This window comes from Amblyomma maculatum, chromosome 7 (assembly GCF_055883805.1).
Source record: "Amblyomma maculatum isolate TAMU_Amacu chromosome 7, ASM5588380v1, whole genome shotgun sequence".
Classification (NCBI taxonomy): domain Eukaryota; kingdom Metazoa; phylum Arthropoda; class Arachnida; order Ixodida; family Ixodidae; genus Amblyomma; species Amblyomma maculatum.
In genome coordinates, this window is record NC_139350.1 from 83,874,668 (window position 1) to 83,900,060 (window position 25,393).

At 47.8% G+C, this 25,393-nt stretch overlaps 1 protein-coding gene across 2 annotated transcripts in view; it reads right to left on the reverse strand.

Moving 5' to 3' along the window:
- Positions 1-25,393, reverse strand: part of ash2 (Set1/Ash2 histone methyltransferase complex subunit ash2) — a 111,140-nt gene that overhangs the window by 26,371 nt on the left and 59,376 nt on the right. For both annotated transcript variants that reach the window (XR_014708800.1, XM_084609199.1), the window contains exons 12-13: positions 22,589-22,791; positions 11,184-11,276 (exon numbers count right to left, since the gene is read on the reverse strand). Coding sequence is in view for 1 of the 2 variants with exons in the window: in XM_084609199.1 (XP_084465325.1) it covers positions 11,184-11,276; positions 22,589-22,791 (296 nt within the window). In the remaining variant the exon portion in view is untranslated. The remainder of the gene's footprint in view (positions 1-11,183; positions 11,277-22,588; positions 22,792-25,393) is intronic.

Below are 25,393 nucleotides of genomic sequence, written 5' to 3' on the forward strand. Positions count from 1 at the left end.
GCCTGAGCTTCGTCTGCGGGATGTTCAGAAACTTCCACAGCGATTTCAGCGTCTGTCAGTACAGCTGTGGTCGCCGCGATGTCGTCGCCACCTACAAGGTCCTCTACAGTCATTGTTGCGGGCATGTCACCTCATCGAGCTCGCGGAGCTCTGCTTCTGCTTCGTCCCCATCGTCACTTGATGCGCGGGCCTCTGCTGGAACAAAAGCTGCGTGCCGAAAGCAGTTGCCAATCGTGTCCCCTTTCACGCTGTCCCATGCCGCTTTAATGCTCCCAGCAAGTCGATCTTCAAGTCCTGCTTCATAAGAAGCTTCACAAGAAGAGTGTCAATGAGTCTCCTCTTGTAAACTGCCTTTATCTTGAGCTTGGTCTTTAACGTCAGTTCTGCTCTTTTTTTCACGTTCACCGCCATCACAGCACTACGTACACCCGCGCAACCACACTCAACACGACGACCGACGCAGCCTCCGCCGAACGCTACGACGGCCACACCGCTGCTAACACTAAAACCAAAAAACGAGAATAACGCAAAAACCAAAAGAGCAAGTTGTTTCCTTCCTCCATGCAAAATGGCAAAAAACAACATTCGATCGTGCCGCTGCCACCGCTGCTGAAGTGGCGCTGTCGGCGATTGTGAGATGCAAACCATTTCTTATGGCCTCCGAGATCACCTCCGTGCACACAAACAGGCGCGCGAGGGTAATCTCGGAGGCCATAGATTTCTTCGGCTGTCAACTCCCAATGCCGTCGTGGCATCTGTGGCGCTGTCAGCGCCTGCGAGACAGTCTTGAACGTTTGCTGCGCCGCACAACACACATGTAGTGCAACGAAGCCTGCTTCCTGCTATTAAAGTGAGGTAGTGTTTAGCGTCGCGAAGTTCGTAATATCCGTTTTATGCCAAAGCGCGTTCGCTATGGGAAGTTAAAAATACATGTGTTCGACAAAAATATTTCGGAAGAGTTCGCTATATTCAATAATTCGTTATATGCGTGTTCGTTATATCGAGGTTTGACTGTATACCAAACAGGCCAGAGGCATCGAAATTCTTGAATTTTTCTTTTGGTCTAACAGTTAGCTATTTACTTAGGTAACCCGAAAAGCCTTAAGGGGGGAGGCTACCTTTGAATACCAACTTTTCTGTTTCTTGAGATAATTGAATGAAATTTTCAGGGTAGACTCATGGCACAGCCATTCGAATAACTGAAAAGTTTCATGGAGCTGCGCACATTGGCACAGAAGTTACAGAAGTACATCAGAATGGTTCACATGGGTTCCTTGTACCACGCCTGGAGAACTTGCAAAATGTGTTGGCACTATGAAATTCATTATGAAGATTCCTGAATTAGTACTACAGGGCAAGACAGAGCCTTTTTTGAATTTCCTTGCTGAAAAATTTTAGCACAGCATTGAGTTTAGTGGCACTAATTGGACTTGCATTAGCCTAATTTTGATTATTATAAATTCCAGACTCAATATTTAAAAAACATGAGCATGTCTTGCCCTCAAAAATTTATTCAGGCACACAATACAAAAAAAAATCAGGTGGGAATCCGATTAGCGGTCCCAGAGATACTTCAGGAATAAGCAACCATACCAGGAAAAAAATTCATTCTGAGAAAATGGCCCTTGAAGTTTAAAACAACATTTTCAAGTCTAAAGTTTGTTTTTGACAGCAGCAGGTTGTGCCTCCCCCTCTTTGATTCCCTCAGAAAGTGCATTTCCATGCGAACAGTGGACGACGCTGACAAAGCGTTATCCCTTGCGATGACAGACGCAATATGGGAGGCCGAGATCGCAGAGGTTGATATGGTCTACAGCAGGCACGCTTCAAATGCAGTCTCCTTACGTTGACGTGAAAGATACAGTTGGAAGTGGCAGCGCAGTCGGTCTAGTAATGGTGTAGCAGAGGCAGCACTGCTAGAACCGTCTTCGCGACCGTTGGCAACGCGCTTCGCTAACTTCGCGATTCGGTCAGCATTCACAGAATGACGACGTATGCAGTGTTTCGAACTTCTTAGCGCGCGTCGTGACCGATCGTGCGACGATTTACAAGGTGCACAAAACCGTTCAAGACACGCCACCGGAATCCGTAACGAGCGATGATAACGCCATCTCGCAAAAATGGTGAAATGTGAAGCGATTCAGCAAGCGTACAAAGAACGCCAGCTCAGCAGGCAGCCGGAGCAGACGACGCGCCGGGGAGGGACCACCGCGTCAGCGCGCGCAGCAGCCAATAGCAGTCGCGCAATCCCCCGCGTTCTCACGGAGCACGCGCTTCGTCCAATTACAGCCCAAATTCGAGACGCGGGAAGCTCAACAATCCCTGCGAGGCCCCCTGATCCCAAGCAAGCCACGCTTCTGCTACACCGCGGACGCTGCCGGCGAAAGCAACATGGAAAAGGGCAAGCATTCACAAACAAAAGACTAAGATGGCGGCGCTCGGTTCAGCGGCAAAGAAATGGCGCGCGCGCGAAATTTGGGTACTTTTGCTGTTCGCTCGCGACTTTGGTGCTGCCGCGCCCAGTTGTAAGTTTAATTTAAAGCAGTTTCACGATGAATTTGGTGTTTATAATTATAGAAAAGGTAGTTTATAACATATACAGACGAGATATAAACTTTTTGAAAAGCCGAATTTTTCACGATTTTTCGACTTTCGAAGCCTGCGTCCCCCCTTATGCGATATTCACACAGGGGAGCTTTTTGGAGAGGGGGCGCGGGGGCACCACCAGTCGGCGGAACCCCCTCCCTTGCTCCCGAATTCACACGTGCGGCGGAGTACGAGAGGGGTGTCACCGTTGCCAGACAACAGAGGCTCGGCGCGCACCGAGGAGAGCGCGTCTGCGCTGTTTGCCTCGACACTTCCCCGCAGCTGGGGGTCAATCAGTCGGCCTTGCAGGTAGCGTGGTCACACCGGATAATGAATGAGGAATGCGGAGAGAGGTTACAGTGAAGTTGCCTGGGAGCTTTGTACCTAAATTTGCATGCCTGTCATGTTCAACACAAAAATAAGGGCGTAAGAACATGGTAGGCACCAGAGCCCCAAAATAAACCGAGTAGCACACATCATCCACAATTTCAGAGAATGCGATGCCTTGTTGGATATATGTATATGCCGTTGTTTTCCTGCATCAATCTGGTGTTATTACAAATAGCTACAGTGGATGCCCAATAAACGAAACTCGGGTAAATGAAAATTTCGGATAAACAGAATTAGGTAGCGTTATTTGGTTGAATTCCTATGCCAACACAGTAAAATTATTTGGTTAATTGAAACACCGCTTATTTGTTACCCTCGGTTAAACGGCACAAAAGCTGAACATTTGGAATCTGACCAGCGAATATGTTCTCGCATATGGCAACGGTAATCTCACAACCATGAACAAATACTTCACAGCCAGAACTACAGCCGAGGCAAGCCAATCCAGTAGCCATTGTTGTTGCCGCCATGCCGGATTGTCGTGTCGTGTGTCGTCCCGGTGCTCTGCGTTAGGCCTACGCGAGGTCGATTTTCGTCGTGATGGAGAACGTTCAGAAACAACAACACAAAGCGCTCTCGCTTGAGAAGGAATGACAAGTTCTTCAGGAGCTTGAGCGAAGCGGCCTGTCGAAAAAAGAAGTTGCGAAGAAATTCGACATCCCGAAGTCAACGCTGTCGCGGATATTGAAGAACAAGGCCGCTATACAAGGAGCTGTAAAGACTGGGACATTTGCTTCAAGCCGAATGCGGATGAGGACAACGCTACATGAGGAATTAGAAAAGGTTCTCTTTTTATGGTTTAAGCGTGCGCAGAGTGCCAATTTTCTGATAAGCTGTCCCATTCTGGAGCAAAAGGCGCGGGAGATAGCCCTGCAACTAGGAGCAAACAACTTCAGCGCCAGCGATGGATGGCTCAGCCGTTTTAAAAAGCACCATGGCCTAGTCTTTAAGACAATCTCTGGTGAAAGTGCTTCCGTGGACAAAGACTTGTGCGCCGATTGGCAACAGATTCCACTGCAGGATATTTTAAGCAGCTATGAGCCACGAGACATGTTCAACATTGATGAGATGGGCCTTTTCTATAAAGCACTTCCATCTAAGACACTGGCCTATAAAGGCGAAGCCTACAATGGTGGGAAGCGCAGTAAGGAGCGCATTACGGTGCTCGTGGGCGCGAACATGGCAGGGGACGAAAGCACCACGTTGCTTCAAAGGAACGCGAAGTCTTCCTGTGACGTCTTCCTGTGCAAGAGGAAGACGCGAGGTTTACTAAGCAGGGCAGGAAAGTTGTTTTCATTGTCGATAATTGCCCTGCCCATGGCCAAGTGGAAGGACTGAAGTCCATCAGCCTCGAGTTTCTGCCTGCCAATGCAACTACATTGGTACAACCTATGGATCAGGGGGTGATACAGAACATCAAAGTGCATTACCGCCGCCAGCTGCTCCACCGCATGCTGCTCTGTGCCGACAGTGGCAAGGACTACAGCATTGACTTGCTGTCGGTGATACACATCTTGGTCCGTGCCTGGGAACAAGTGCAGGCGACAACAGTGCAGAGGTGCTTCCACCATGCAGGCTTCAAAGCTCATGAACCATTACCTTATAAAGAGGCTAGTGCTACCGATACAGAAGCTGTAGAAGCCGACACTATATTCAGGCAGGTAGTGCCCTCTGCTCCTTTCTCGCGACAGGACTATGAGGCTGTGGATGCCCACGTGCGCACCTGTCGTGAGGAAAGTCTTCAAGAAATGATTGCCGAGGTGCAAGCCGACGACCAGTCCTCCTCCTCCAGTGACCAGTGTGAGGACCCTGAGCTAAGTGCAGTGCCAGACAGTGCAGCTAAAGATGCTGTTGCACTATTGCAACACTACTTTGAACATGAGGGGTGTGTTGAATTTCTGCCAAGCTTGTCGAGTATGCACACTTACTTCGTTAAAAAGCAACTGAAGAATGTTAAGCAAACTAAGATTGGTTCATTTTTTTCTTTGCACCCACAACAGTAAGGCTTGGAACAATTTGAATAAAGTTTTGCATCACGAAATATGTGTACTTTGCTTAAATGAAACTTCTGATAAATGGAACACTTTCTGAATCCTCTTCAAGTTCCGTTTAAGAGGAGTTAAGTATAGTACAGCTCCTATTTTCTTTGTATTAACTTTTATAACTATATTTTCCATCCACTAACTCAAGCATTCCAAAAACTTATCCTGATCTAATATTTCCTTTTTTTTTTTACTGCGTCTCTTGCTATGAGCGCAGTAAGATTGTCAGCAAACGCTACGAAATGCACTAGAAGGAGTTAAAATATAAATCACCAATATACAAAAGAAACAGAAAAGGGCATAAAATGCATCGATACAGTATGTCACAGATATGTTTCTTCACCGAACAAGCTACAGTCCTGTCCTGCGCTTTGATGTTTTAGCGATGCATGAGCGTAATGATAGCCTAATGACTCTGATGCCAAAATAGCCAAGGTTCTGCATTTAAAAAGCTATGGTTGAACAATTGAAACGCTTTCGAACAATGTATCAATTACAAGGGACATATTTTTGTCATAGAATGCATTTGTTAAAACTTTATTTTGTCGAAGTAATGCTGTTTCATCTGATCTTTTTGTCTCAAGACAAAATGGCATACGAAGAGGACCCAATGCTTTGACAAAAGGCGATTGATTCTCGGGTAGGTAATTTTTTCTGTCTGTTCTCGGCCTCCAGAAGCGTCTCTCGTGTCTCTGCCCCACCATCAGGTTTCCTTACCATCCTGATCCTCTCGGGTCTTTTCTATGCGCCTTCCTGATCATTTGGGTTTTTTCTATGCGCCTGTGCAGCTGTCGTCATAACGTTGGCCCCGCATTCCAGCGCGTCGTTCGTCGACCCTTCTTCACCGCAGGTTTTCGGACAAAAAGGGAATGAATTTACAACATTGCTTAAAAGTAGCTGGCTCCCAACTTGTCGTGCAACCAAGACCGGCAAAAGCCGCCAGCCGTTACAGTGTCACCTGCAGCATTTTCTATCTGGCTGTTTTTCTTCTTTCACTGCTAGCGAAATAAAAATTAGTCATCAGAGTTGACCCTGTGCTGGTCGCGCCTTCGGCCCGGTTGCGCTAACTCTCCTACCACCAGCAACCATTGAATACCAACTACAATCACGCGCAATTCCTGCAGCCCGCGACCCACAAAGTTGCCAGCTGAGTGAAAAAGGCCGCGGACACTCCTCCTGCCGGGGGAGCTTTTGTGCCAGCGGACAAAAAGCCCCCCACCACCGAGGGGCCCCCGGGAAACCGGATCCGGCGGTCGAAAGCGGCTCGTTTTCACCACATCCCGGTCGAGGGGTGGGGTTCTCCCTCGTGTGAATACCCCTTTAAGGGGGGACATGGGGATCGAAGTGAAATTCTTTAAGAGGGGACGCGGGCTTTGAAAGTCGAAAAATCGCGAAAAAGTCGGCTTTTCAAAAAGTACATATCTCGGCTGTATATGTTATAAACTACCTTTCCTATAATTATAAACGCCTAATTCATCGTGGAACTGCTTTAAATTAAATATACAACTGGGCGCGGCAGCCCCAGAGTCGCGAGCGAACGGCAAAAGTACCCAAACTTCGCGCGCGCGTCATTTCTCTGCCGCTGAACCGAGCGCCGCCATCTTGGTCTTGTTTTGTTTGTGAATGCTTGCCCTTTTCCATATTGCCTTCGCCGGCGGCATCCGCGGCGTAGCAGAAGCATGGCTCGCTTGTGATTGGGGGCCTCACAGGGATTGTTGAGCTTCCCGCGTCTCGAATTCGGGCTGTGATTGGACAAAGCGCGCGCTCCGCGAGAACGCGGGGGATCGCGCGACTGCTAGCCCCTCCCCGGCGCGTCGTCTGCTCCGGCTTGCTACTGAGCTGGCGTTCTTCGTACGCTTGCTGAATCGCTCCACGTTTCACCATTTTGAGATCGCCGTGATCATCGCTCGTTACGAATTCTGGTGGCGTGTTTTGAACGGTTATGTGCACTTTGTGGATTATTGCACGGTCGGCCACGATGCGCGCTAAGAAGTTCAAAACACTGCATACGTCGTCGTTCTGTGAATGCCGTCCGAATCGCGAAGTTGGCGAAAAGCGTTGCCAACGGGCACAGAGACGCTTCTATTAGTGCTGCTTCTGCTACATCACTACTAGACCGACTGCGCTGCCACTTCCAACTGCGTATCTTTCGCGTCAACGTAAGGCGCCGGCGTTTGAAGCGTGCCTGCTGTACCGACCTTATCAACCTCGGCGATCTCGGCCTCCCGTATCACGTCTGTCATCGCAAGCGATAACGCGTCGTCAGCGTCGTCCGCTGTTCGCATGAAAATGCACTTTCCGAGGGAATCGGGGAGGTGGAGGCACAACGTGCTGCAGTGAAAAACAAACTTTAGACTTGAAAATGCTGTTTTAAACTTCAAGGGCCATTTTCTCAGAATGAATTTTTTTCATGGTATGGTTGCTTATTCCCGCAATATTTCTGGAACCGCTAATCGGATTCCCACCTGGTTTTTTTTATTGTGTGCCTGAATAAATTTCCGAGGGCAAGACAAGCTCATTTTTTCAAATTATTGAGTCTGGAATTTGTAATAAACAATCAAAATTAGGCCAATGCAAGTCCAATTAGTGGCACTAACTTCAATGCACTGCTCAAAGCTTTCGGCAGGGAAATTAAAAAAAAAGGGCTCTGTCTTGCCCTGTGGTACCTATTCAGGAACCTTCATAATGAATTTCATAGTGCCAACACATTTTGCAAGTTCACCAGGCATGGAACAAGGAACCCATGTGAACCATTCTGATATACTTCTCTAATTTGAGTACCAATGTGCGCAGCTCCATGAAACTTTGCAGTTATTCAAATGGCTGTGCCATGAGTCTACCCTGAAAATTTCATTCAATTATCTCAAGAAACAACAAAGTTGGTATTCAAAGGTAGCCTCCCCCCTTAAATTTTTGTAGTAGAGCAATGAAACTTGGCATGCTTATTGGAAACTGTGCTCAATGGCTAATTACTAAGTTTCCTTAAGATATTTCCAGCAGTACTGACATTAGAAATTTATATTTGTATCATTGTTTACCAAACTTGCAGAAAGCCTGGCGTGAGAAAAAACATGGTAGAAGCCCATAGTAGGTCTTATATTTTAGCCATATGAATGGTTCATGCAGTGACATTCCCCTAATATTTTTATCACCTTGACTTTCTTTTACACAGAACATTACATCCATGCTTGCATAATGCACTCATTTTCAACATTTCAAAATAGCTAAAAAGTAAAAGAATGACACCATGTTTTGAATATATGGGAATGTCACTGCATAAAGAAATTACCAAAGAATTTAATGCAACAAAGCTCAAGAAAATTCGTCAAGCCACTGCCGTGCTACACTTTCTGCAAGCAGGACAGTTGGGTCAAAAGGCACTTTTGAGAAAACCGACATTAAGGTTGCATAGCTACTTTTCGCCCATCAAAACGCCTCTGCATTGAAATATTGTATCGCTACACTGCACGCTTCCTTCTGGGTTGTTTCCGAGGGCACAGAACGCGGTTCCAGGCGCCTGAATTGTGCGAATTTGATTAGGCAAACATTTGCCGTAAGCCTGGCAGCAGCACATCACTCCCCATCACAAAAACGAAAGTTTCTCTGTAGCAGAACTGCATCACGCATCGCGATGTAGCGGCTAGTCGATGGAGCCGGGACCTCGGATTAACTGCTGGGAATCGTTTTCGGGCCTAGGTGCCATAGAATGGTGCTATTCCAGTTGCACAAACGTTCGCCGTCGTACTCTAGAGCTCACGTCGGCACTTTCCCCGTGCCGGCACTGCACTGCAACGTTGGTTGACGGCGCCGGGTCTTCGGGTTCACTACCTAGCATCGATTCCAAGGGCGGGTCGGCCTTCCGCGACATATCTCCGCCGTGATTTTCGCCGAGTTCGTCGGGGCATATCCGTGCCGCTGCGCGATTGCATCAGCAAGCTTTCCGCGCGTCTGGAGACTTCCGTTCGTTGCAGCCGTACCACGTCGAAACATAAGTGCGATATCCTTGTCGCTTTCACCACCGCTTCCGTTTCTTTGCCTTTCAGACGGACAGCACGGTGCGCTGATACTTTTCGAGAAGCGTTTTTGCTGACCCGGTCCTCGCTTTGCCCGATTTGCCGCCGATCGCTTCTTTTTCTGGATAGGAGGATTGCGTTCGTGCTTCCCGAATGCATACTTCGTCCTATATTTCTGCACTGCGCGCCGCTGCATTGCTGGCACACAGACAAAGCCTCGCGCAACAGTGGGGGTGACGAAAAATTCAGAACGACAGAAGCGGATTCACAAACTACCGAGCAGTTGACAAAAGCGTGTGCGACTGAGGTGGGAGCAGATGCCGCGAGCAATGGCGCGCTGCTTTCCAGCAGCCACTCGGAGAGCGTGCTGAGCAGCATGTGACTGGTGCAACCAATCTGCACCTGCCTCGGGAAGAGCACTGCGGTGAAACAAGCTTTCCAGTGGTACCAAAATGTTCACGATCGGCGCTCCGGCCGCGGAGTTATTGCGCTCGAATATCGACCATTTTCGCGGACATTTCGGCCAGGTTTTTGCTACCAGAGGTCATAAAAACAATTTTTAGGCTCACTTTGAGGCTGTTCTCAGCAGAATTTTTTTGTAATGTGATTGAACAGGCCTTGTAGATTCCGAATCTGATCTTTTCTAAAATCTGCTTTTTCGCGATTTGATCCCCGCGTCCCCCCTTAACTGCAGAATATCTGCTGTCACAAAGAAATGGACCACTTGTGTAAATCCCTTCAAGATTTGTTTTTGAATCAAAGGATCTCATTCCCAGGTGACACACTCGCATTACTTGAAGAATAGAAGAGGCAAGCTCCCCCTTCTAAGTACACTAAGGAATATCTCCAGACTTGGAAAAATGTGTCCAAAGGGCACAATGGTTGAATATCATCATCATCAGCAGCAGCAGCCTGACTATACCCACTGCAGGGCAAAGGCCTCTCTCATATTTCTCCACTTAACCCGGTTCTGTGCTAGCTGCATCCACTTCACCCCCGCGAACCTATTAACCTCATCCGCCCACCTAACTTTCTGCTGCCCCCTGCTACGCTTTCCTTCCATTGGAATCCAGTTTGTTACCCTAAGCGACCATCGGTTATCCTCTCTTCGCACTACATGTCCTGTCCATGCCCATTTCTTCTTCTTAATTTCCACTAGAATGTCGGTAACTTGAGTTATTTCTCTGACCCACTCTGCACGTTTCCTATCTCTTAATGTTACCCCTACCATTTTTCGTTCCATAGCCCTCTGGGTTGTCCTCAACTTAAGTAGAACTCTCTCGGTTAGCCTCCGCGTTTCAGCCCCACAGGTGAGTACAGGTAAGATGCAACTGTTGTATACTTTCCTCTTGAGCGATACCGGTAAGCTGCTAGTCATAATCTGCGAGTACTTGCCAAATGCGCTCCATCCCAATCTTATTCTTCTTGTTATTTCCTTTTCATGGTCCGGATCTGCGGTTACTACCTGTCCTAAGTAGACATATTCGCCTACTACTTCCAGTACTTCGCTATCTAATGTAAACTGCTGTTCCTTCCCGAGGCTGTTGAACATTACCTTAGTCTTCTGCATATTGATTTTCAAGCCTACCTTTCTACTTTTCCTGTCTAGGTCATCAATCATTATTTGTAGTTGAATACCATCCCTTTATAAGTAGAAAAAAAGGATAAAGGGGATGGAGATTGTCCAGCGCCTTGCTCCTCGAACATGACTTGTTTCGGCCCATTTCTCATGCATTCCTGTTTATGTGCAAGCTTCAACGGTGCACCTTGACGCAACTGGCACAGCATTCCTACCATTGCACATAAAACTATGCGGTGGCCTCAGCCATAAAGTAATATCAACCTAGAATGCTGCAAATTTCGCACACCAAATCTTTGTCTCGCATACTTTTCACACTTCCACAAAGGCCAATAAAAGCCATAGCTCAGCCTCAGTACATGAGCAGAAGCTGGCTTCTTCCTTCAAGTGCCAAGCTTATCCAGTGCTAAACAAGACTTTATCCACAGTAGGGATAATAGCCCGGGATAGTGGAGGGTTCAGACACCGCCCAATAAAAGCGCACATGCTCAGGAAAAACAGGCAAACAACCCCTCAGGAAAAACAACCCTTCAGCCTTCATGCGAGCATTAAGAATTAACATGATGGTCATACCCTGCTTCCTGGCAGTGGCTGCAGTGCCTTGATAGCTTGCTGCACTTCGTCTTTCTCTTCAAAATACAAGTAGCTCTTGACTTTTACAAGCCGCTGCAGGGGGAAAAAGAAAGGCACAGATAAAAAGATTTGAATGCAACCACAGTGATCTGAAACCACGGAGACAGAAAAGAGTTTCACTTCAGAGACAAAATAATTTCCCTGCCACTTCATCCAAACACTGCTATTATAACAGACTCCAGGCAGGCAACAAGTTAGGAAAGGCAAGATAAGGTAAACTAAAAACGAAAAGATTAATGCATCTGCACTAACAGCTCCATTTGCTTTCCCTCACAAGTTGGACAGTTTCCGGCAAAGCAGAAGCCCAGAATTAAAGAAAATGTTTGTTTCTTAAGGGGGGACCCGGGTCTTTGCAGCCGAAAATCGGTCAGAAAATCGGATTAATCGGATTTTCAATCTTCTCGTTTTTGCGATTCTGAGATCTTTCTGCAGCTATCTCTGAAGTTTCAATGAAAAATATCGCCTAATTTGCGTGTTACAGCGTTCCAAAGACGAGAATCTGCGCGCGTGGCCCTTTAAACTGAGGTCAAATCGCGCCGAATTTCGATCTCCCGCAGTTCGAGAAATACGCGATCCACGGGCATAATCTTGGTGTCGTTCTAAAGATCGCAATTCAGGCCATTCCTATATCCCAGTTGATGACCATGAGCGAGCCCACCGAAGCAGAAAACAAAGGAACAAAATTGCGTGAAACGCGCCCTGCTATTGGACTCCCACCGCACGTGAGCAAAACGTCGAGCTCTGGTTGGCTGCCGGCGTCGACTGCTCGCGGTCCGGCGCCATTTTGAAAAGGTCTCTCCTTTAGGCCTAGTCGGCCTAGCGCCGTTCCCTCATCGTAACCACAACACGAAATGCGCAATATTGAGATTCATGCTTCGTCATTAGCCTAAAAAAAAGTAGCTAGAGGAGATAAACGCGCCGGGGACGCTGCATCGCCGCATCTGGTTATCTGCAATCAATGACGAAGCGCCGACGCTCCGCGTCGAATCCGCGATGGCCTGATAACGGCGTAGCATAGCCGGTCGTGCTCAGTGCGATAGCGAGGAGCGGCACGATCTGCCGCATACGGAACCGTGAGGGTGCAGAAGAGCAAGTACAGCTTTCAAAGCCGGGATGAGCGAAGCAGCGTCCCGCGACACGCGGAACATAGAGAAGATTGCGCGGAATCCCAAATCTTATCGAAATAAACTTTCTTCTGAATGCTACGCTGTGCAAGACGAGCAACGGTCGCTTATCCCTAGTTGCAGGCCGACTGCGTTTACTGCATGAACGTGAGAATGGCGATTGCGCGCCAGAACTTGGCACCAACTTTTGCGGAGGTCACGATGCAAACGCACTCGTCTTGATGGCGGCCTCCGGACCATTCTCCGTTCACCGGTCATTTCATTCTTTTAGGGCGAATTATATCGATGGTAAATGATGCATTGACATCAGAAGCTAGTCAGAACCCACTTTAATGAGTTGCTGTTAGCTTTGGTGGTTCAAAAATTTGTCAACACGTTTTTCTTCAATTTCTCGAAATCAAAATATTCAGGACGGTATATGTCTGGAGGTGCGATATCTCTGGTTCTACTTATGATATTGCTATAACTCCTTTTGCACCAGAAAGGTAAACTCGTGCACAGTGCAAACATATAAATGTATTTGTGGTATTTAATGAGGAAAGTTTTTAAAAATTTCATGTTTTTTGGAGTGTCAAGGTGGCTTTTTGGTCTCTGAACTTTGACAAGCTGTAACTTTGGTTAAAATGGAACCAGGACATTCAATCTTGATTTTTGCATTCTCTGTGTGAATTGATTTGATATGTCAGTGTTTATTATAACTCCTGTAGTTTTACTGACAGCTCACCTCCAAACAAGGAACATAAAGTGCTCAATATCTTCAGAACTAAATGGCTTACATAAAATTAATGTACATATTTGAAATCAGCACAAAAAGCTGCATAAATGATGCAACTTTCATCAAAATCTACCAGTAAATAAAAAATATTGTCTTAAGACCAGGGTCCCCCCTCAAGCGATGATCTTGCCCTAAAAAGAATTTAGCTCTCAAGATTCTGTAGACTCCAGTTGGGGAATGCCAAGTGCTCTGACACCAGAGCAAGCAGATAGCACTGAACATAGAGAATGACTGCAGTGAAAACCACTCAGGCAAGAAGTGCTTGCAATAACCAAGACAACATAGATGCCAAACAAACACCACCCATTCCATTTGAAATGGAACTGCGCAGTCTGGCTTGCGAACTGAGGCTCCCCCTCAACTCTTGTTCAGTGCTCTTTCGTACTGTGTAGCCATCTTCTTTCGCTCATTCTAACCCAGTCAGACTGCAGCAGCGCATGTGGAACTTGCCCTTAGCTCTCAGTTTGCGGCATCTGGAATGCTTGAGACAAGCTGAAAAGTGGAGCTGCATTGAATACGAAGAGATGCCATATGAGAAAATCTGCTTATCCCAAAATAGAAAAATAGCTTCGGTGCTGTCGCTTATGAAAACTACATCACAAAACATGGCGGTCACAGCGCCCCATCTTGCCAAAAAAAATGGAAATGTTTGCAGCAGCCCCCCCTGAACTGTAAAGATTTTTCTTGCAATAATGATTAGTTCACTAGATTTAAACAATGAACGTGTGCAGTAAAGCAGCACACAGGTAGAGTGTACTGGAATGTTTTGAGTGGGAGGAGCGGAGGCCCCACTCGCCTAGAAAGTTGCAGCGGCGCTGTCGTCGCCCGCACTTGAAGACCGTCCACTTCTTCATGAATGCAGAGCATTTGCTTGCTCGCTGCGGACGATATTGGTGCTTGTTTCTGGTACTGCTTGTGATACAGAAATCTCTGCTGGCCTGCCCTTCATCTGTGATGCCTCCCAAGCGGTGGCTAAATCATTGCTACATACCAGGGTGTAAAACGGGATATGCGCAAACTGGACAGAATCACAAGTTGTCATTTTTCAAAGCTCCAGCTGACAAAGAGCGGCGAATGGTTTGGCAACGGAATCTGCACAGGCTTGACAAACCACTGTGACGTCGACTGCACAGTATGCGAGTTGCCTTTCGAGCTGCGTTTCAGAATAAGAGACTATGTGCATATTGTGAATGGGGCTGAAGCGCAAATTCCTAGAGAGACTACAACGAATTCCTCCAAGGTGGTCCCGACAATCTTATCGAACTTGCCAATTTACCAGAATGTGAAAACACCGGCACCAAGGCCAGAAAGGAAATGCCAACAAATAGGCACTCCGGAAAAGAAGGCAAACATTGTCGTACAGATGATTTATCTCCTACTCCATCAGATGACGTTGATCGCAGTGCGGTTGGACACAAAGGAAACGAAGTTAGTGCTGACCGCATTTGTCTAGCTGACCTTTGCAACCTCGCTCTTCCTTCGAAGTCATGGGCCCTGCACACAAACTTCTGAATTTTTCTGAAGTACCATGCGTGGCCTGCACATTGTACTCCCACTCAGACAAATTTGCAATTGAGAGAACTGTATTCTTTGATTGCTCAAGCCAGGACAGCACCGAGTGTAATGTGTTTGTGTCAGAAAAATTGGTAGGTAAGTGTCGTTGGAGGAGCTTATAAGAGGCAACAAAGCTCTTGCAAAGAGCTGCAAGCATTCCTCTGTGCTGTGGAGCAACAGAAGCGTCGTTTGTGAATGCGTTTTGAGTGGGAGGAGCGGAGGCCCCACTCGCCTAGAAAGTTGCAGCGGCGCTGTCGTCGCAAGCACTTGAAGACCGTTCACTTGTTAATGAATGCAGAGCATTTGCTTGCTCGCTGCGGACGATATTGGTGCTTGTTTCTGGTACTGCTTGTGATACAGAAATCTCTGCTGGCCTGCCCTTCATGAAGCATGTGGTGACGCCGCGCGTCGGTGCCCAGGAGGGATAAGATTCCGGGGCGGCGCGTGCCACCAAATGACCCCCGTTTATTCTGATGACAATGTTTATATACAGATGACAGTAGGTTGTGCTCGTGATGAAATAGCGCCCTCTATACACAACATCTTTCCCCCCTTAGATAAACAACAAAAATGCATGCTAAAATTCAAGATTGCTGCAGGCAGGCAAAAACGAAACAAACCAGAACACCAACTAGTATATATTTAGGTTACGTAATCCCGGTACCACGTGGGCGCTGTCCGTTGTCGCTGAGATCTACGCGGCATCCCTGCAGCCACATTTTTCGTCCGCCCAGTGGTTCCTTGCTGTTGAGAATGTTCCATTTGCTGCCCGTCGAGCACAACACACTCTGCACCAGAAGTCTGAGAAAGTTCTTCATGCAGTGTGTCTGCCTCTGCCGCATCCTGCACAGACTCCTGACGATCATCACCCGATGTTGCAGTGTCTGCTGTTGCCAAAGCCGTGTCCCGAGTATCAAGGCCTGCAGGAGACTCGAAGTAAGGCACATCCATCTCCAACCCGACTGCTACAGCACGATGCCCCTTCACTTTCTCAACCAACAGCGGTGCATCTTGTTGACCTCCCCGGGCAACTACTGACAACTTCGACGCATTCCATTTCTTCCCATCTGCCAGCAAAAATGAATTCCTGCCCATACGCTTCTTCACCTCCAGGGGCAAGGAAAACTTCTGCTCGCTTTTTACGCCGAAACCTTGTCGTACCTTCACAAAATCCTCCACGTTGATGGTGGAATCTCTGGCACCCCGCTTCTCATCCGTGTAGCTTTTCACTTGCTGTTGCCGGTTCTTGACCCGCTGTCGTAAGTCTGCCATGTGTGCCACTGGCTCATCGAAGAATCCTTCTCCTGGAAGGCCAACCACGTCTAAGTGAGTACGAGGTCTCCTTCCGTGTAGCAAGAATGCTGGAGACACCCCTGTTGTGGCGTGTGGTGTAGCCCTGTAGACACTCAGGTACTCAAAGATGGCTTCCTTTAAAGGCCTGCGCTCCAGTGACGCAGTCTGCAGTTACTCCTTCAGAACGCGATTAAACCTTTCGACCTGGCCATTGCACTGAGGGTAATACAATGATGTCACACAATGGTCAATACCCCTGGCCTTTAAAAATTCCTGAAAGTATGTGGACATGAATTGACGGCCATTGTCTGTGACCACACTTCCTGGGTACCCTTCCTGTGCAAAAAGCTCTAGCAAGACCTTGACTACTGACTGTGCGGTTATAGATGAAACAAAAACCACTTCAGGCCACTTGCTGTGATAATCCAAGATTGTTACTGCAAACCTGCAGTCAGGCGGTGCACGTTCCATTGGCCCCACAATATCTATTCCTAACTTATGACATGGCTTCTCAGGCCATTCTACTGGCTGCAATGGTGCTGTCATAGTTTTTGCAGACTTATCTGCGGCTTTACAAACTGCACAGTTCCTGATGGCATTTTCCACATCGTCATCCATCCTGGGCCACCAGTACAACTCTCGTAGCCGTTGCTTTGTTCTGACAATGCCCGGATGAGATTCATGAGCAAGTGCAACAAACTTGGATGTGAGATCTGCTGGAGGCACTATACACTCTGCACGAAATAACAACCCCTCCACAACAGACAGTTCATCCCGAATGCGTGCGAACAACAACAGTTTTCCTGCGAGCTCCTTTTTTTCTGGCCACCCAGATACGACATGCTGCATCACTTGTTGCAGCAGCGGGTCATTCTGTGTTGCTTCCTGTAGCTGATTTTTCATAACGACACTTGATATTGCAGCAACTACCTCCTCCAAAGGCTCACCTTCCATTGATGGCACGGGCAACCGGGATAGTGCATCAGCCACCACGTTGGTTTCTCCCTTTGTGTACTGTACGGAGAAGTTATACTGCATGAGTCTTGAACACCACCTTTCAATTCGAAGGGGACGCCGACCTGTGCCATAGCTGGATAGCAAGGTCACTAGCGCCTGATGGTCAGTCCTTAAAATAAATTTTCGGTCCCACAAATACACATGCCAATGCTCGCAAGCCCATAGGCACGCTAATGCTTCCCGTTCTCCGGTAGAATACTTGCGCTCTTGTGGTGACAAGGTCCTGGACGCGAATGCCACCGTGCGTGACTCCCCATCAACAATTTGTTGCAACACAGCCCCTAACCCGTAGGCTGAAGCATCAGCAGTCACCTGTACCGGTAGCGCGCTGTCGAACATGGCCACAGCGCCGCACGATGCCAGCAGCGACTTGGCCTTGCAGAAACTGTCTTCCGCGCTCTGGTCCCAGCAGAACTCCTGGCCCTTGCGAAGAAACCGCCGCAATGGCTCCACTTCCTCTGCATAATGTGGAATGAAGCGAGAATAATAGCCAAGAAGTCCCAAAAAAGAATGCAGACCAACCACATCAGTCGGTGGCTGCGCGTGAAGAATCGCCTCAACTTTCGACTTGAGGGGCCTGAGCCCTTCAGCACTGACATGGTGGCCCAAAAATGACCGTTCTTGCACTTCAAACACACATTTCTTGTTTAGTTGCAAGCCGGCTTTAGCAATACGTCGCAATACCTCACGCAAGTGGTTGGTGTGTTCCCCTTTTGTCCTGCCGAAGACAATGATGTCATCAATATAGAACAGAACGCCATTACAACCCTTCAATATCTCCTGCATCATCCGCTGAAATGCAGCAGGGGCCGAAGCGAGGCCAAAACATACTCTGTGGAAACGGAACAGCCCTTCATGCGTCACGAACGTTGTTATTTCTCGACTGCCTTCAGCCAGCTCCACTTGGTAGTATGCGGATGCCAAGTCTAATTTTGAAAACCATGCTGCCCCATTCAGCTCGTTAAAAAGTTCCTCAGTATGAGGCAGTGGAAGTCCATCAGCCACCACTGCTTTGTTTGCTTCCCGCAAATCTACGCAGAGGCGGAGCCTTCCATCCTTTTTCTTCACTACAACTATCGGCGACACCCACTGTGACGCGTTTACACGCTCTATGATGCCTTCTTGTTCCAGTCTTGCTAACTCATTAGAAACTTGTTCTCTGAGTGCCAAGGGCAGGTGCCGAACCTTCGCTGCCACGGGCTTCACATCGGCGCGCAGCTTCACTTCATGCACAAAGTCTTTTGCCAAACCCAATTTATCAGAGAAAAGGGAAGAAAACTCACATAATTCTGGGGGCAGCGACTCGGTGCTCACAGTCGTCTGCAAACATGCCAAAGATGCTCCATCAATGCGCAACCGCAGCTGCTTGACTGCATCTAAACCCAACAATGCCATGCCCTGCGGAACCACGTGAAAACGAACGTTGGCAGATACACTCCCGTACACCGTCTTGGCCACAAAACACCCCATGACCGGAATTGTTTGGCCAGAGAAGTCCCGCAGCGTCGCCACGGCAGGACCCAAGTCAAACCGGCAGGCGAACTTTTCTTGGTATAGATGGTGAGGTAAAATGGACACAGCTGAGCCCGTGTCTACCAGCAGCTGGACTAATTCGTCCTCGATGCACACATCAACGGCCAAAATCCCCCGTTTCACCTGCGTCACTGTCAGCACGCCCAACACCTCCGTGCAGTCTTCATCTCGAATAGCACGCACTTCTGCTTCTCCGAGACTTTCACACACTACTTGGAAATGCCCAATCTTGTGGCACCTTGCACAACGCTTCCCTCGCGCCTTGCATTCCCGCGAGTTGGCTAAGTGTCCTGCTGAGCCGCATCGGTAGCACTTGCGCACCAAGGCCGACGAAGAACCGCCCCTCAGCGGCTGACCTCTTGCCTCCGTCACTCGCTGGACCGGGTAAGCGTCGTAACTATCTTCATACAGTCGAGCACCATTTACCGCCTCTTCATACGCCCGCAGGATGTCAACGGCCTGATCCAACGTAAGTGTCGACCCTTTCAGTAACAGCTTCTGTCGCAGTTCTACACTTCGAATGCCATCCACAACCTTATCACGCAAAGCTGTCTCAAGAAAATCACCAAAGTCGCAATTCTTCGCCAGTTGCCGGAGAGCAGTGACGCAGTCCCGTATCGGTTCGTCCGGAAGTTGTCACCGCAGCGTGAATCGGCGACGCTCAACAAGAACATTCACAGCGCTTGTGAAATGGCGTTCCAGCAAGGCGAGCGCTTCTTGGTAAACGTCCACAGAAGCTTTGCTCGTGACCGGTCCCGGAGTAAGCGTGCGGAAAACCCGACGGCCTTCAACGCCTAGGCATTGCAATAGAATGACCCTCTTCCGTACCTGCGATTTCTTGTCGAGTCCGGTTGCTTGTAGAAAATTTTCGAAGTCCTCCTTCCATTGGTGCCATGGTACAGGCGGTTGTCCAGGTACTTCCAGGAAAAGGCCCACTGGCGGTAGCGCAAACGAATCCATCGCCTGACATGCCTCCCGCGCGTGACTAGCAGCAATCCTGTAGTCGAGATGGCCAAATGTCAAGCCGCAGATCCTGTCGACTGCGCCTGTATGTGGTGACGCCGCGCGTCAGTGCCCAGGAGGGATAAGATTCCGGGGCGGCGCGTGCCACCAAATGACCCCCGTTTATTCTGATGACGATGTTTATATACAGATGACAGTAGGTTGTGCTCGTGATGAAATAGCGCCCTCTATACACAACAAAGCACAAATGCAGTCAAAGAAAGGAGCCCTCTTCAGTGTGAACTGCTCGGGGAGATCACCAGCTGCTGGTAAGATTGAAATATTCATCATTATTTTATTAAATGCAATGCACTAGAGATGGTCAACTAAAGCTACCCTAAATAAATTCTTTGTGTAATCATACCTGCAGTAAGGTTTATCATGTGAAAAGAAATATTAAACAGCGCTGTGCCATATTTTGTCAGGCATTTAAGGGACCCACTCCCCTTTCTTTTTTTGCAAGGTTGCCTTGCGTACACTGCAAGTACCTTCACAAGACTTTGCAGACAAGAAAGTCATGCCTGAAAGGCCAAGTGACCAAAACTACTGGCAGCAATTTGTACAAACTCCGATCTTCGAAAAGAAAAGCTAAGAGGCTTGTTTCTAAAACACTAGCTGCTGCAGCTACCGCCAAGAGCATTCCGCAGGACAGAATACAATTTTTGACCTCTAAACAGCAGCTAGCTGTAAATCCGTTTTCAAGCTGCAAAATGGAAAAGCAGTCGAGGCATGCATTATGACAAAGAGAGGATGCTTGAGTGCATTTTCCTGAAAATGCGAAGGCCAAGACTTTATGAATGCATCTGCAGACAAAAGATCTTAGTGCTTCAAATCAGGAGTATGATAAGAAAATACTTGTCAAATTACGTGGGCAGTTTTAGGTTTAATAAGAACATGCAGGAAGCACTGAAGAAGAAAACTGCTGGCATGGACCCTTTCAGGTGTCATGGCGGGTTGATTGTGGATGAGATGTCTCTATCTGAACGCCTGTCTGTTGACAGTGCTGGCAAACTTTCTGGCTTCATGGACTTGGGTCCCTACACACCGAAGGAGAAGGTTCACCTGTTGTCCAACCATGGCCTCGTGGTTACGTTCGTTCCATTAGTCGGAAAGTGGGCTCAGATCTTGAACACATTTGCAACCGACACTAACATCAAAGGGGATCTCCTGCCAGAATTTATCCTTGACGCCATAGTTCTCACGGAGCAAGCAGGACTTTTAGTTGGTTATAAGGCATGTGACACTGCACCTTGGAATCGGAAGATGTGATAAATGATGGGTGTGACGGCAACAGCAGAAGAAATAGTGTCAAAGAAGATCCACCCATCGAACAACGCGCAGTTCCTACATTTCCTGTCAGACTTCCCTCATCTGGTGAAGAACCTTCGAAATCAGCTTCTCCAAACAACCTTTGATACACCAGATGGAACAGTAAGTTCATTTTTCACAATGAAGAATGGTAAACATTTGGTGCACCATGTCGGTCTATAATCTATAACTGTCTATAATCTGGCCATAATTTTTGTGTTGAGTACTTGTGGTTCCTTTCAACATGAAAATTTTACGCAGTAGCGTAAGGGCCCAGTGTCGTAGAAAGGTGGGCGTCACCGTTTTCATGGTCGTAACGTGAAAATACCATGTGATTTTGTATCAAAATTGTGACTAGTATAACATTGCGCTTCCCATTTACCATCCACATGCTAGTCAGGCTACGTTACGACAATTCTAACTGATGACGTAGGTACCTTCAATTGTGTACTGTTGATTATAGCTGTAGGTGCATTCAAGGCACATTCCTCGAAGGTGCATTCAAGTGCAGTTGACTGCACCTCCGCGGCGGCCGGTCACGCCACTCAAAACATTCCAGTACACTCTAACACAGAAATGCTGCTGAAGAATGCCAGAATAGGCAGCTGCAAACAAGGGTCAGCCAACTAGGCCGGGAAAGATGTTTTCAATGTCACTGCTTTCCTACCGACTTCCACCTAACAGAACCCTGGCATTCAAAGCAAAAAATTGCACTGGTGGCAAGCTTCCAAAAGAAAGAATATCAGTTGAGAGGAAGCCAGCAGCTGCCACTCCCCATGGCCAGAAGGTAAGCCAAACATAGCATCCTCACACTAACGACAGAGCCAAGCATTACTGCACTGCCTCAATGCTTCCAAATAAGGCAGAGGAATGGTGGTGGATGCCTTTCTTGAGAAAACATTCAGAACAAATGTGCTGTTTAGTGTGAAAGCACTACTTCATTAGGTAAATCGGAAAAGCATGAGGCATGCCTGAAGCCTCGACCTCTGAGGATGCCTCTGGCAGGTGGTAGTTGGCAGGAGACGTGGCCTGCCACCAACAGATATGCCGTGTCGAATGGCATGAACAGCCGTGGGTGAGCGACCCTCTCATCTACATCTACCATTTACCAACATAAACTATGCCACACCAGTGTTGTCATACATTATACTAAAATTAGCCCCATTAAACCTCTGAAATTTCATCTTTACTGCAAGCTCCTCAAGCTGCTTGTGGGTAGCCAAATGCTTGATGATAAAGCTGCGAGCAGACGGGCTAACCGGCCCAATGAACACTAAGGTTGACGTCCACAGTAGAAAGCCATTTGGAATGAACACAAAACAAACATCAGCAGTAGCAGACACAACCCCGCCGGGGTGGCGCAGTGGTTACAGCGCTCGACTACTGTTCCCAAGGATGCAGGATCAAATCCCGGCCTCGGCGGCCGCTTTTCGATGGAGGCGAAAAGCAAGGCGCCCACGTGCTGTGCGATGTCAGTGCGATGTCAGTGCACGTTAAAGAACCCCAGGTGGTCGAAATTTCCGGAGTCCTCCACTACGGCGTCTCTCATAGCCTGAGTCGCTTTGGGATGTTAAACCCCACAAACCAACCAAGTAGCAGAAACACCATTTCCCAGTGAAAACTGGGCATGAGAAACAAAAAAATAGCACTTGAGAGGAAAACATAACCCTTCCCCTGTCAGCAAGTGACACAGAACGCCCTCCTGTGGTGGATACACATCAAGAATGCAGTACACCAACCCTGTCCTTGAAGGCATCTGGGAGAGAGAGCTGCCCTTCCTTCTCTTTCCGTTTGGGCAGCTCAATGAGAAAGCCGAGCGTGTCTCCTGCCCCGTAACCTCCGTCATGGAAGTGGAAGCCACGGCTCTCGTGGAACCGAGTGCCCTTGCGCGACCGCCACGAGTAGCCGAAACGGTCGTAGCCCAAGGGTGCCTGCAAATTGGCTGGTGGGGCAGGCCCAAATATCGGGTTGGTGAACGCCTGGCGAGCATTTCAGACCTCGCATTGCAGCACAGGCAAGCTAGAATGCTTCAAAAATAAAATTTTCTGCAAGAACTGCGGAATACACACTGGTCACTGGCCTCGGTTTCGGGCTCTGGTTACTTCACTGCTGAAGGCCCCTCAAAAAATGAAAAAAGGCAAGCTTGCACAGTGCATCTACATTATTTAAGAAGCAATACTTGAAATGCACATATGTCATGAGAGAGGAAAACCTCAGATACATCAATGCACTCAGTCTCCAACGTAGCAGCAGCTGCTGCTGCCCTGCCCTTGCTACTTGGTGTTTTGAGCTGCCCAGGCCTGCACCTGTTTGTTTATTTTAAACCAATTCATTTATTTACTCACACTGCAGGCCAGTGATTTGGTCCAAGCAGGCAGGGCACTGAATAACGTACAGACACAACAAGCAAAGACGCAAGGAACAATATGTCACAGAACATTGAATAACAGATGACTCCCTCTGCAATTGGTTCGCTTCCCCTACTCCACTCAACTCTTTCAATGAATTCTCTATCTCAATAACCGGCACCGGTTTCTTTCCATTTCCATAACCACTTTCTCCTTTGCATTTGCAAGCCACTCACTTTGCCCCAATGTCAATAAAGCTAGCTTCTAGTGGCTCTTAAACCTAGTGGCAAAGGTGCAAACTTGAGCTGCCGGGGAAGGGGGAGTGGGGGGGGGGGGGGGGGAGGCACTATAGCGGAAGATATTAAATTCTGCAAAGTGAGACAACAAAAAAATTGTGGGAGTTTAAGCATGGCTTGAACCTAGTGATACGAGAGAAAGCTATGTTTAGCATGGTAATGCATGGTTTGAAGTTTTCAATTAGGGGGATACTATGTTTAGCATGGTAATGCATGGTTTGAAGTTTTCAATTAGGGGGATAGTCGAGCTTCGCCTCGAGAGTAGCCTGTAACATCGCCTTTTCAATCTGCAATATCTTTTTTCATATTTTTTCTTTGTCAGGTCTTGGGGAAAGGAAGAAGCAGTGTACTTTTGGGTGAACACCACAGAATGGCAGACACCTACACTTAATCAGGCCAAGGTCACAGCACTTTCTTGAAGGTCAAGCGGCCAGACAGGTTGACCTTGGCTGATACATGCATAGCGCGCTTCAAAAATACTCAAGATTCCCCGAGTGAAACCAGATAATGCTTCAGAAATGAGTGTGATTTCATTTTGCCCTTTTCCACGCTTCACGAGGCACCTAGACCAATCGTTCGCACAAGGCTTAAAAGTGGCCAGGAGGTGCCAGCTTTCATGTGACTATGGGAAGGAGAAGGTGCAAACAGAAGGCACTGGGGAACAAAATGCACTAAAACAGATAGCAAGGAAAGCAAGGAAAAGCAAACAGGCCAAAAACTGAGCAGCAGAGGCACAACTATGACGACAGCTGCTGCAGCGTGGCAGAAGCGCCAGGGCAGAGGAGAACTCAGTAAGGATACAAATAGCAACACAAGAGCTTTTCGCTAAGGCCACATTGGATTAGAGACCAAATCGAGACAAAATCTCCCGTATGATATTCAGAGACTGCATGCATTAATGCATCAGAGGCTATACTGTGCTCTACTCTGGTGCACACAACCGAAGTGTTGCCTCTTAATCATCATCAGCATACAGTCAAACCTCTATATAATGAACCTGCACATAGCTAATTCCCCAATGGTACGAATTTTGTCAATGCCGCGGCCGCCACCCCCTCGCGCATGAATTCATGAATTCCAAAACTCCAGGTAATGAAGACGTTGAGGTGGTTGACCTTAATATATAGAACTTGCTCTGCCGAGTATCTCTTAGCTAGTGCTCTATTGCTGCAAATATGGCATGACTGTGCAAGTTTCATTATTATCATAACATGAACTAGCATGAGAGCAACGTCTATGATCGCAACGAGCCGTGTTTGAGCGCCGACAGTGCATCTGCGTGGCAAACACAGCCGTCTCTACTGCTTTCACTTCTGGAACATCTGCACCACATCTCTTGGCTGAACACCATGAAGAAGAAGGGGGGGGGATTTGGCAGATTGGCAGCGGCCTTGAGCGGCCTTGATGTAGTGCCGACAGTGGCTTGCTCGGTTTGCCCAGTTGCGCAAGCCTGGCTTTCAGTATGTTCGCTTATTACGCCATGATTGAGGCAAGCACCGTCTACTGCCACAAAATCATTGGAACACGTAATAGCAGCAAACACACTCTGAAACAAACTATGTTAAAAGCTGGCATCATGAACGCGGCTGACTGCATGCTTTCTTTGATGGATAATATATAAAAAAAGGTGGACACTGTCACAAAAAAAAAATAATAATAATAAACGGCTAACACATTTTTCAATTCTCAGTGTCAAGTTTTTTCTGCATAATGAACCTCCCACCAAACTGACGTCAAATTTTCTTGCAAAAGGAGAGTTCATTATACGAGAAAATACCGTAGTTCATGCTTAAAAGCAGCAAAAAATAACAAGGAAAGAAAACCGAGACAAGGGGTGAGCAGTGTGTGCCTCCTGTCATAATGCAGTTACTTGGGAGATTCCGGTGCCGATAGCTCTTCT